Source organism: Augochlora pura, chromosome 10, assembly GCF_028453695.1.
Source record: "Augochlora pura isolate Apur16 chromosome 10, APUR_v2.2.1, whole genome shotgun sequence".
NCBI classification, from domain to species: Eukaryota; Metazoa; Arthropoda; class Insecta; order Hymenoptera; family Halictidae; genus Augochlora; species Augochlora pura.
The window spans coordinates 11010993-11025126 of record NC_135781.1 but is presented as its reverse complement, the minus strand read 5'-3'; the positions used below and the strand labels follow the sequence as shown (position 1 = coordinate 11025126).

At 37.7% G+C, this 14134-nt stretch overlaps 1 protein-coding gene across 1 annotated transcript in view; it reads right to left on the bottom strand.

Annotated features, from left to right (window-relative positions):
• The window catches only part of LOC144476586 (CD151 antigen), a 137451-nt gene extending 123573 nt beyond the window's left edge, over positions 1 to 13878 (bottom strand). Inside the window, exons 1-2 of the mRNA XM_078193700.1 lie at positions 13867 to 13878; positions 13241 to 13296 (exon numbers count right to left, since the gene is read on the bottom strand). Of these exons, the coding sequence (XP_078049826.1) occupies positions 13241 to 13296; positions 13867 to 13878 (68 nt within the window). The remainder of the gene's footprint in view (positions 1 to 13240; positions 13297 to 13866) is intronic.
• Between the last annotated feature and the right edge of the window lie 256 nt (positions 13879 to 14134).

Genomic DNA, 14134 nt, shown 5'->3' with positions numbered 1-14134 from the left:
GCGTTATTTTACGACAAAACTTCTTTCACTAATTTTAGCATTCTAATCATCAATATGTTCATTATATCCGCAAAGATATTCCTCCGTTCTGTTTATAATAATTTCCATAAATTTTTTCCAGAATTTAGATAGTTTCTCCGAACAGTTACATTTAAATGGTGTCATATAGTTTTTCTGCCAAACTTTTAATTACTTGTAGGATCTAAATAATTGAATCACTCAGTTTAATGCTACTAGATATTACTGAATATATTTATAACATTAATTCATATTGCGTATCGTTGATTCATTAACACTAGGTGCCCACTTATTTATAGACGGGGGTGCAGGTACATGGGGGGACAAAGAGTGCCGTACGCAAACAACATTGGTCACTCCTTTCGACTGGCAGGCACGATTGGTCACGGTACTGCAATAATACGTGTTTGTCGACCGTGATCGTGGTTACAGTGCTATGCGTCACGAAACATTAATTAGTCATATACCGATCGCAAACTATGCACCGTGCCGCGCCGCAAGAATGTAATCTGTGCATCCGCGATGACGATTAAATTGTAACTGTTAATTCGGTAACGCGTTATTTCCTATTGTGACTCGCCTGGGTCGTGACTACTGCATCATTCGTTGCTATGGGCCCGCGGCGATTACTGTAACTCGCGATCGAATTGCAGACTGTAATTGCCGCGTGTACGAGTGGAACGGTTCGGTCGGCGAATTTGTTTTTGTGGGACGATTTCGGTTTCAGCTCGTTTACCTGCTACCTCAATGACGTTTTTTAATGATACTGCTGCCTGTACGAATTTAATGAACTGTCCCTGGGATGCGAAACTAATACAGTAAAAAGTGCATAACCAATAGACCGCGATTCATCTTACATTAATTTTATGAAATACGAGTAGAACAAAAGTGTATTTTTTGTTCTAACATTTCTTAAAAGTTGGAAATAAAGTCATAATGTTGGTAGATCATTGTTATGTCTTACTACTGTAAAAATGTGAATGAACAGCTAGTGCAACGTGTAAATAAAGTGTTAATTGAAAATATGGAGATAAATTTATTTCTGATGCTAAATTCGATTAAAACAAAGATGATGATCATATTCGTTGTCGTGAATTTTATTAATAATTTATCTATTGATTACTAAACTGTGGATTTCTGCGTCTATAGGAAAAAATGATTGTGTAAAATTTGACGCAGCGAAAAAGTTAAAAAAAAACCTAGGAACTTTGTAGCACTAATTTCAACTTATTAAAGTGATTAATGAAAAAAATCAAATCTTACTTGACTCTTATATTATGCAATGACTGTTATATGTATGTAATTTATATTTCTCATACGTATTTGTGTTTGTTTCTGCAATCTAAAAATACATATAAATCGAACGTAAATATATATTTGGAAAACAGAAAGATCGAAATTTCGGAGAATTCTGGCCTTTGGTCAAACTGGAGCTCGGGGTACCTACACCCAGATGAGAGGAGTTGGCCAAGTTACGGCCATAACTCGCTCCGTTCTATTCGGGGCCGCTCACGAAAGCATTTCGCTGACACGCAACGATTATGGAAGATTATTTTGAGCACAGACCTAGATTTTCGCGTGCACTTCAATTGCAGTTTATCCCCGGTCACAGTAGCCCATAAATCGTTTAATGGGATGAGATTTATCGGAGGGGAGGACTCCTTTATGCTCCCTTTAACATTCTTCAGCGCTGTTGACACCATAACCATTATCGAAATCAATTTTTGATCGATTTCCACCCTTTTCGATTATCCAAGCATGAAATTTGAAATTGTACAGGCATCTGAGCCAACTCCGGTTGCAATCTACAAAATTTAATGATACAAACTCGCTGGATTTTAAGGAATTCTTGAAATACTATCGTGAGTGATTTTTATCGAAAAACATTCGAGCATATTATACTGTATAAAATGTTTGTTAAATATTATACTATATAAAAAATAGTAGCTCTGATTAATTTCAACGTGTCGATTTCAGTGTCATTAATTAATTTATTTCAAAGTTGAGCAATTTTTCTAACTATATTAACCTTTCCAAAGCCGACTAAAATGAAAAAGTATAGTATATTTATACGAAAAATGTAATTTTATTTTTCGAAGAAGACCACGGTGGACCCTCATAAATACCACAATTCAACAATGTAGCTCTCGCCTACGCTACTTACAAACTATTGAAAGAGAATTTAACTCGCAGAAATCGGCACGAACTTCAATTTGCAATGAACAAATTTGTCCAGAAGTTTCATTTCCTACGTGAAGAACGATCTGTTAGATTCCATCGAACGCTACGTTTCATCGCTGCCCGAAGACTAAATGTTGAAAACGGAGATTCGCAGTCGGAGCACAACCCGACCTTTACATGACAAAAACGTGCTGCTATACATTTCTCATCACGTTCCATCGCCATGATGTTCGCCTCTTCCTCTCTCTTTTTTTTTATCTGTACGATAAGTGCTTTATCCGCGCCGTGGACTATTATTGTTATCCTCGTTACTGTTACAAGTAAATACTGCAACTACGGCTCCCAGTTTAGATTCCGCGCGTGCGTACCGTTGTAACTCATGCGATTCACCTGCAACGACCACTTCCGAATGCAGAATAGATGCGTAGGTATGGGTCCCGGCCACGGTATAGTGAGCGATAACTGTGATAACGCAGCGCTCGACACTCAGAATGGGAACAGCCGTGCGTGTGCTCGCAGAAATCGTTAACCTATATGCATACGTAACGTCGTATCTACCTGCCTCGTGTTTGCTCACAAAATTGTCCCACCGAAATTTAATACGTCGCGCCGGCTAAAGTCTAAACCGTGGAATTTCGACGAGAGAAAACGTTCTTCCTATGAATCTACTACGCACTGCATACAACGAGGCAATTTATTACAGTTTTAAATAACGTTTCTGTATCTTTCGTTTCAATGAATAAATTGAATTTAGATGCAATTAAATATAGATAAATTGAATTTAGATCAACTAAATTTAGATAAACTCAATATTTGTAAGGCAAATGCTGATTTTTAGTTTTCCTAGAATATTCCCTTGAAATCGGGTACAGATTAAAGCGCAGTGGCTTTATATGACCATCATCGATATCTTAGGACCTATAGCAATCTCCAGGGACTAATGAAATTCTTAGAACCTAACAAGTATTCATGGGTCGCATTTGGAAAAATCGGGAAGCCGATTCAGACAATTGCGTAAATTCCAATTAACATCATGCCGAAGATGAAATGGCCGCCTTTAATTGTATGTATATTCATCGAACCCATTCTTGCCGGTTATTGGTACACGTGATATACATATTCAGCGTGGGAGGATCTCGCGACCCTGCTTCGAGTAATTGGAGAACCATCGAGGCTCTGCGCAACCTCGAAACGTTCCGAGCAGTCGGCTCTCGACTACGACGTGTGTGCTCTTAATCCTAAATTGAAAACACTAAGCGGGCAACGTGACATCGGCTGGTTCCTAATTTCGTCGCGGCGATCGTCGATTGCGTGGGTGTGCTGCGATTATCATCGTACCGAACAAAACTGTGATGCAAATGGTACTGTCGATTCTACGAAGAAACTACTTAAACGTGATAGTCAGCGTTGAAACATCTACTTGCATAAAAGATTTCCAATTTTGTACAAACATCACATTAAAATCGTTAAGAAAACTCTGCCGGTTTGTGACTTTAATAATTAGTTGAAGTATTCGTTGAAGTATAAATGGGAATTGAATATTTGGGGATAAAGTTAAGCAAGGAGTTTCTTAATGGAATAAATGCACACGACGTTTACTCTGATAAATACGTAAATCTTATAAGCAACAGTTCAATTAATGTATTGACTTAAATTTTGGAAATTGTGGTTCGTGGCTTTTCGAACATATTTGCTTGCATATTATTTAATACAATTTTTATGTTGCATAGCTATCCACAGTATTGATGGTAGGAAATTATTTGAGTATTTGACTGGTTCCGCAAGTTGAACTTGACATGCAAAGAGATTTAAAAAAACATTATTCTTTCAGAAGGCATGTAGTAAAGATAGTAAAAGATAAACTCCTACATAACTATGCGCAAATATTATCAGACATTTTGTATAGAAGCAATAAAAATGTGTTAAAACTCTCTCTATTTACTTCTTTAGCTCCCGACTCATTTCAATTAATGCTTCCTTGGAAGTACTCGAAAGATTACCGTAACGAGTAGAAGTTCCTCAGAAAGAATGTATAAATAAACTCGCAAATTGACCTAATTGCCCAAGTATCGCGAAGTAAGAAACCATTAAAATATAATCGAAGTCTGTGACCTAATAACAACAGACCCCATTATCCATTCCGCCCGACGAGAAACCGAGTTACAACAAATATTTGCAGAAGAATGATAAAACAGTATCTATCTGTTCCCGTTGCTCTCGACACGGTAGTATCAGGTAAAATATCGATTCGGCATTACACAATTAACACTATCGTGAAACTCTGTCTGTTCGTGGTGATCGATAAGTTCTCCGTATGCATCACTGGAAACAAAAAATACTTGGAATCGTTCAAACCGCAAAAACCTTCTTCTACGTTATCGATTGTCAAATATCCCGCAAATTGGCCACTTGAAGAGGCCTTATCGGATCAATGATCGGTATCAAACACGGTTATTTCGAAGTTCGATGACAAGATAAGCAGGTAGAAATTGCTGGAACCTCGAAGACCCTAATTCAAAAACAATGTTCGCGAACTACGAGTTGAGATTTGTATGACGGTAGAGTTGGAAAAATTTTATTTCAAACAACGGATAACAAATTAGAAATTAAATTAATATTTCACTTGCATATGATAATTAAATATCGTATTTAATTAAAAAATCATTCAAGTAACTCCATCAATAAATTCTTACTTGCAGATAAATTTTTATTTTTTATTTGTATCTGAGGGAATAAATAATTTTTGCTTCTTTTTCGTCTTTTGTATATTATATAATGTATATTTTGAACATTAGTTTTACGAATGTCATTTGTTATTCGAATTCAAATAGAAAGGAAGTAATAAGTGACTTTGTTTTGTATATTGTTTTATATTATTTTATATTATTTCATATTATGACCTGGTTATGGCGTGTGTTCGACGCGTTGTGCCGAATAGATAATAAATGATAAGCAATTAAATGATAATTAATAAGTAACAATTGATATTATAGTAATTACTTTCAGTAATCATCTTATATTTTCATTTATACTTCCAAATAATATATGACATTTCATTTAAATAATAATTTAAATGAACACATACTTCGTATGCGTATGAGAGACAGTTTCTTTCGGGTTACTCGCTTTATCTTCCTTTCAGTTAGTCAGCAAGTTAAACAGTAGATCAGATGTTTGCACAATCTTTCACCTAAAATGTTTTGAGCAAACCTCGGTATAATACCACTACGTAACCGCGCCGTACGTTGCTGCGTTGGTTGTTAGCATACCGAAACGCTGTTTTATTGTTCTTTAGCTCATTACGCTCGTGATCTTTGCACTTTGCACACTTACTCGACATTATTCATGCCTGTGTTGAATCCTCTCACTACCGTTATTATGACCAATTAATTATTCAATTACGCATTTAATTCTTTCTTCAATAATTTCAACGAATTAAAAGTAGTGCATCGATACTCTTTAATTATTTCCACGCGCCGTGTGTTTGTAACCTAGTCATTTGTGTAAAAAATACATCAAATCCGCTGTCATTACTAGCCAAGATTTTTTAGGCATTCGATTTGTACAGCAAGTCATTGTAGCGAATATTATAATTTTATTTGTTATATGCAGACTGTATTTTTGTTTGTGTTTGCCTATATTATATGCAGGTGGAATATATAGTAATAAATCTGTTATAATGTGAACATAAAAATGATTTTTAATTCACAAAAATCGTAAACCCTTTCAGATACTATGATCAGCTAAACTCGGCAAGTTACAGCTTTGTGAAATTCAATTTTTCTATTAATAATTACTTATTTTCCTTATCTACAATGTACACGCAAATTGCGTCAAAATTATATGGTGTGCAAGAACAGTTCTAGCACATCTGTAGCTGTAAAGTTACACAAGTGAAAATAACTGAATTGCAAATGTTCTACCAAATGCTGAAATGAAAGCGGGGGCTTTGTACCACAAAGAGGTAATTTTCTGACTCTCCTCTACTACGGTGTAGAAATTGTATATTGCACATGCAGATCCGAGTGCAGTCATTAACAATACTTTAGTCGCTGCTGGTCGGAGACAGATAATTTCCGCGTGTTCGTAAAACGAGTTTTCCCGTCATGGAAACGACACAAAGCGGGAAAATCGCGCGAGTATCGGTCGCGCGGGGCAAATCAAAGCGGAAATATGCATGCTGGCTGGCTTCCCCGAGCCTGAATACGAAAGAAGGGAAAGAGCACTCGCGTTAAATCTTTCGACGGTGGACGTCCGCCGGCGTACTTTTCGTAACGAGAAAACTACGCCAACATCGGCAGCGCGCGATTCACTTAACCCCGCGTCGCGAGACCGCAACAATCCGTCTGGAATTCAAACTACCTTGGACGTTGGAAGACGCGTAACCGAGAGAACGGTCTAGACCAGAGTTTCTTAACCTTTCTCAGCTTGGAACACCCTTCTTCTCTTTCTAAACTTGAGCTTCGGGAACTTCGTGCGATTGCAAAAAAAAACAGAGTCTTTTGTCTCGAATTTTTGCAGTCAGCTTTCCTTCTCGGTTTTTATTTCATCGAATGAATTATTTATTTTGAGAAACACAAATTGTTGTTGTTTACTAACAAGCGTATTATTTACTGACCACGCCAATATTCCATTAAACAGCTGATGTCACGACAATGTTACAGAGAAGATGAATCATGATTTAAAGAGTACTCAAAAGAGACACGCCAGTCCTAATGCATATTTAGTACGACATAGATCTAACAAACTTATCTAATATACATGTCCTTGTCTCGATAAATATTCATGTTCAAAGGATGAAAATAATCCTGAAACTTCTCTTTAACGATAACTTTCTTCATAGAAATGAATGACTGAAGTATTAATTAGTTTAAATAATATACCAAAAAAATTAATAGCATAGTTCCACCAAACACCGTCGTTGATTAAAAAGTTTCATGGTTGCGGAAACGACTTCAAATTAATTTCTGATGAAAATAATGTCTAACCCGTCTGAGACATAAAGTTTGAAAAGCAAATCGATAAAAGATTAAATTTTCTGCGCATTTCTCATCTAGGTCCGGAAGTTAACGCATCGCCGGCTGACCAATCTCCCTAGAACGTGTCCAGAGTGAGAATTCACTCGTTGATAACGGGACAATCGTTCGGCCGGTCGTTTGTCAAAGAATCCAAATTCTTTTTTTTCGGTTGCGAAAGCTAGCCGGGACCCACGTGAACCGAATCCATTTTATTTAAACCCTCCCGCGGTGAATATTCAATTCTACCGCCTCGCAGGAAAATTAGATTCCGTTGAAACACGACGAAATGTTCGGTTTTTAATCGCCGAGTTGCCCGAAAGCCAGGGATATTTTCCCCTCGAGTAATCACACGCGGATATCAAGTAATCTCAATATTTGAAATCGGCGCTACTTGCCATAGCACGGGCGAATATTTTCGATCAAATCAACAAACAACTTTATCAAAGGATCGAAATGACATTTCGAGCTGTTATCCGAAGTTTTAATACTAACCCGAGAACCCGCGAAACCAGCGTTACAAAGCGAACTGCGTTCGATCGGTTTAAAAACTGGGCCCGGCAATCGATACATGTTTGCAGTACGCGTATTTTCTGGCCGAATCAGCCGAGCGGACACTAGTTTTTTTTTTTTTAATGCTGACGTGCGTTTAGCCGATCTCTTTTGAATTGCCGATACTTCCGCTATTTCTTCTCTGGAATCGACCATTTCGAAGGATACTCGAAAATTGTAACTGTTTATAAGCAATTGTATCTTTGTCCGTTCGTTTATGACATTAATTTGCAGCGACCGGTATATTTGGTATATTCGGTATGGTAACGAATTATATAGACTTCACACACAGAATTTAACGTATGAACTATGAATGCGTCTGTTTGACATCAAAATTAAATTTATTTCGTATGCTAATAGCGGTTAAGCATTAAAGTATTGACCCTTGCTGAGGAGAAGTCCATCGTTTCGGCAGAGGGACCTGACCTGTCCATGGTTTCCACTCTTCTATAACCTTCAGAAACCACTTCTATTGGTAAACAAGAAGACCAACAAGTTAATCGGCGCGAGGGGCAATGGGAGACGGTCGCCCGCTCCACCTAATTACGTCTCTTGTTCAGCGCGTAACTTAGCCAATAATAATTAAGAAAATTAGAACAGACTGGGTGAAGCGAGTACCTGATTCCCCTTGCTGTTCGCGTAAAATTCCTATACTTGAATAATACATTGCAAGCCTGCAAACATGTGATTATTACTACGCGAGCTGCACTTCATTATTTTTATCTATACTTCGTATATGATACGACATAAATTTAAAAAATACGTGCGTAGCAAAGTACGTTTGTTGCATAATGCAATGAAAAAGTTAATCAAGCTGCTAATTAGTAATTTGTAATAACAAATGCTTTCGGGATAAGTCAACACTCTTATAGCTTGTAATTGTTGCACTGTTTCACTTTGCCTCGATTGTTCTGCACCTTCTGACTACCGTCGCGCGACTCGTGCTGGTAGCAAATGTGTTAAATAAAAGCGTCAAATGCGAGAAAATGTTCACCATTTGAGGATTTACTACTACTCAACGTGCTACTCAACATGCTAAACCGTGAACGAAAATGGGTTCTTATGCTATTCGCAGAAACAATTTCGAAACATGTTTTCCATAAGTTTCAAAAGAGTTGCTAAAGTTCGTGGGACTTCGTGGTTCACGAGCAAAACCACGTTGACAAGGAAAATTCGAAGCGCGAGAATCCGCATGTCCATATAACGGCAAGCTCTATCGGAAAACTTTGAACCCGAAGCGCGGGGTAACAGAGAGGAGATGAGAGCGATGGCATCGAATGGATGCGGGATCCACAAAGTGTTGAGGGAATTCCGTTACGAAACCGGCGCGGCTCGATCGACAACCGTGCAAAAAACGGCAGAGAATTAACGCGAAATTGTGTCGGCACGGTAGCCGATATAGCACGGGGCAATCTCGGGGGACGAAGAGAGCTCGAGGCGAACGCGCGCGCGATGTCGCACGTCGGATTTCTTGTCGGGTGACCCGCTGCTCTGCTCCCTTCCTGTTCCCCGCAGACGATTCTCACTCGCACCTCTTGTTCTGTCCTACGCCTTCTCCAATAGGTCGTACACGATGGGAACCGGTATGACCAGAAAGTACCGGCGGAATTCTTTCTATGACTGTCAAAACAAGTCCACGCCGCGTGTTACAGCGTTTTAACGAACTCGTTAGCTACCGACCGTAATCGATCACCGACGATTTATCTGCATTTCGTCGGCGGCCAGCGCGCCCCGCGAATGCAACAAGTATTTCCCTACCCGTGTTCGAAATGCCGCGCTGTCCCTTGCACGCTGCAAGCGGTTATTCCGCGGTGTTTCACACTGTACCGGCTTTAAGGCTAGTAAGTCTTTAGAAATGGTAGACTGCAGAGTTTAATTATTGTCATGTGTCTCAAAGTTATTAGAACGCAGAATGCGAACGACATCATAATTTTTACAATAATTTTTACAATAATTTCTATGCATGATGCAATTGTTCCAATAATTATATTTCGATGAAGTATTTCAGATTCATATTATAAAATATATATTTTAAATATTTGTTATTATGATAGAAATGGGTAAGTGGGAGATATAGAACAGTGAAGTAAATTAGAAAAATTTAAGAATATTTTTACATTGTTATCAATGTTTTACCCAGAGCTCAGTTTAATCAATTTCTATAAATAAGAGTCGATCAGCCCAGTTATATGATTAGAGAATAAAGATCACAGATATTCGAATAATGAAATTCTATTTTCAAGAATAGCTCACACTCAAGTAATATTTGATTGATTGTGATCATTTACTGGTAATTTCACGGCTGATTATAACGGCAAAGAAGGTGCTAAAGAATCCAGTTCAATATGTTACGAACAACGCAAACTGTTCGCATTCTTCGGAATTATCCGAGGCGCTGCACGACCACGTTCAACTTTTTGCGGAATATATTATCTTTGAGACTGGTTATTGGCTGGGCTTGCAATTATTTTGTTGTCGAGTATCTCTCTATCTCTCTTTCTCTCCATCCCTGTGCGTTTCTCTTCCTCTCGCGTCGGATCGCTTGCTCGAACGGCACACGTTAATTTCTAAACATCACGGACGCGCGGCAAGGTCGTCGACGCCCATGCATCGGTCAAAACAATCTCTTTGAAACGGTGCTTGAAATTGTTACAAGCGAGTGCTAGAAACTTCACCTCTGTTGACACATGTGTCAACACCGTTTTCGAAAACATAAAGCTGTTGGCCGGTGTTGGATTGTAATTAACCAGCTGGTACGGAAATTATACGATCGATAATTAGGATCTTATGACTGTCCAAAGTTCTTCTTTTTTTTTAATTCAGTTTGTTCGAATATATTGACAATAAATATCAAATGTGATGACTAGACAAAAATTTGTATCGAATTTGATTGGGCTGATTAGAAACTATATCCTAATTAATAAGGACAAATTTTACACAAATTCTAGCTTGTTCGGATGAAGTTAATCACTATAACGAAGTTAACTGTAATTAAATATATTGTGGCCGTGGAAGGTTAAAGTTTTTCCGCGAAGATATCGATCAATGAACTAATTATAACGCACAACTCTGCTTGTAAAATGTTTCGAAATTGTACATCTTTCTCTCGCGAATTTAATATAGCTTATAGCAGCCATCTTTCCAAACTCATAGAAGTTGAGTAGATAGAACGCACTGCAAACAATACCCGGGCAAAATTTCAAACAGGAAATTCACTAAGTATTCATTTTAATTAAACACACGCGAGCTTGATTGCGCCGTTACGCGGTTCGTATGAAATACCAAAATTTAATTAGTATTAACATAAACTCTCTATTTGGTTGCCGGCCAGGATACTGTTCATGCATACGTGATGCTCTATCGAGAATAATTTGAAAAAATTGCTCATTTTTTCAAGATGCGGAGGTGGAAATGCAGATTACTTTTATACGCCGAGAGAATAAATCAAAATAAAATCTGATGCAGCGTGGTTAATCAAATTTAAGGATCAGTGTCTGCCCGTTTATATAATCATGTCAGGACCTGTCGAAACAAATGACTTCATTTTTCACGGCCGCCGCGTTCATGCTACCAGATCGTGTCTCGTGATCCTGATCATCTGGTTTTTTTTTACACTGCATATAAATATGTACAAGTCTGCTGCGTGCTATTGTATCTCGAGAAACCTGTCGCAAGACTAATAGATTTTTAATACAGATCCAGACTGGTTATCTAATCTTGAAGTCAAGAAAATACTATCACGCTTCAGTTCCTTCAACTCTAAGACTGACCCTATAACGATCGCTATCTGGAACGTAACTCAATTAATTTACACAAAAAATAGTAAATTTAATACACCTGTTATTGCTAGCACGGTAATCGAAACAATTTTCTGACGAAAATGATAAACAGATGAGAAAGAGCGAGCACAAAATTATTTCTACATTGGAAAAAATCTTTTTACTGTTCTACACGTCTACATGTTCCATTAGAGTAGCAGCTGTGACTACATTTAATTTTGTTTGTCACGCAAGCACAAGTGTTGCAATCATACATCTACCTTTTTAATTCATATACATATATTACATTGAACGAAATGATTCTGCAAGAAATTATGAATTAAAGTGATCAGAAATGTACAAGTATAGAGAAACTGTTATAAAGGTTGATAAATTTTTATAAGCAATACAAGCTGTAATGCAAATATTACAAAAGTTGCTACAAAAATCATGGTTCTATTTATCTACTTCGAAGCTTGAAGTTCGTGTATGCATTTACTTTAACGACGTAATATTTAATAAAAAACAGAATAAAACTTGATTTGCATTAAAAAGAAAGGATTAAACACTCCTACTTAACAGATCTTGTTTGCAAACTTCATCGCGAACCTAACTAGTTATTAAACGTAAAGCGGTTTGACCTAACTGTGATCTCAAATATAACTTATCTCAAATCTAAAAGATGCTACTATAAAATTCCTAGAAATAAGAAACCTGTATTCTCAGCTATATAATTATGAATTTCCTTATTATTAATTGTGTAATATACAACGTCCGCTCAGTAAGGCCTTCGTAATACCAACCAGGCTAATGGCCTTGGCAAAGTCTCAAGAAATCATCGCGATCGATGGACATAACCGTGACATAACCTTGACAATCATCAAGAGATCATCGAGATCAAACGAGTCTTTTAGTAAATATTTACCAAATTTTTTTAAAAATTGATGTTGCCATAAAATAAAATAATCTCACTTATAGTACGCAATTCGTAAGACAATATTCGTAAGATAACATATTTCAACGTATTTACCTAAATGCATCTTGCAGATCGCATTATCATCTTAAAAAGTTGAAGCTAAAATAACCACTACAAAAAATCTTATAACAATGAAAAAATTTCGATGACAATTTCATAAACGCGACAATACACAACTGAGAATATGTTCCGGAACATATTTACTTCCGGCCATCTTGCGGAAATGATCTAAACAGCCATTACAAAAAGTCTCATTAAGTATTTCGCATCAATACCGCAGAGTTCGAAAAATTGAACAAGTGTGATAATAATACAGACAACTAAATGTCAAAAACTATTACGAAAATTACAATTTACACACAAAATTTATAAACGATAACAGACACTCGAAGACAATAAAATGTTAAAAGCGATTTTAAAATCATTGTTCAAATTACGGTTCGCCACGAATAATATAATTTTAAAAGGATAAACTATGTAACATAATAATAGATACATCGTAGTTTCCGAAAATCACCGTCGGCACGGGTCGAAATTACAACCTCGAAGGATGGGACACGTGAGATAATAACACAGAAATCCACAGTAACAAGCATAACACGTAACGAGTATACAAGTAACAAGAATACCAGTAATAAGAGTACAAGTAACAAGTATGCAAGTAAGAAGAATACAACGAACGAGTATGCAAGTAACAAGTACTTATACAAGTAACACGTAACAAGTAACGAGTTACTTACCGAGCAGTCCTCGCGGCGACCGCGTGACGGCTTACAGAAAGAGAAACAAGAGTAGACTATGGACCGCAAATGCAAGTTTCCCGCGTGCTGCGAATCAACTGCGTTGCGTAACACGGCGGCTGCAACTTGTTCGCGCGCACAACGTGCTCGCGGGATCTTCTGAACCGGACCGGATCACACAGGTCTCGACACCAAGGAAACGGGGATAATAAAACACTAGGTCGCACGAAACGTCACACAGGACACGAGGTAAGACAACAACAATCCGTTTTCGCCCGTGAGACCGAGCGCGAGAATAGTACCTTCCACCGTGGCGGCTGGAGCGCGACTGACTCGCAGTGAGTGTATCCGCGTCGTGCCGGCTCATGGTACCTCCTCGGCCTCGGGTTTCGAATTACGCGCGGCTTAACGACACTGCATTCTGCATCTGTCAGTCTTGCTGTCACTGAGATGAATTACAAGGTCGTTTCTAAACTACATTGACTTGTACGATCAATGCAACGGACTTTGTCTTTCTTAGGATTTTGAACAGATGGTTTGGTGCGGTTCTGGGGGTAACTTCAGAGGTTTTGGCATGTAACCTTCTAGGCGTAGGAGTTAAATAATCTTGTTGTTTACAAGCTTACTTGACGTTTCATTGTGATTGAGGTAGAAGTTTTATGTAAATTTTTGTGCAATAATTGGAACAGATGTGTCGTTGAAATGGCGACAGTTGTTGATGGTTACAGTAGGTAATGCTTTTTGGCAGAATGTATAGTAAAGTAAGAACTATATGACTAGATTCCTTAGTTGGCTAAGAGATTAAAATAATTTAAAGAATTTTACATGTTTAATTGTTACAATGAGTATTGTATTGTATATGAATACGAAGGTACTCTTGTTTCTAATATTTCG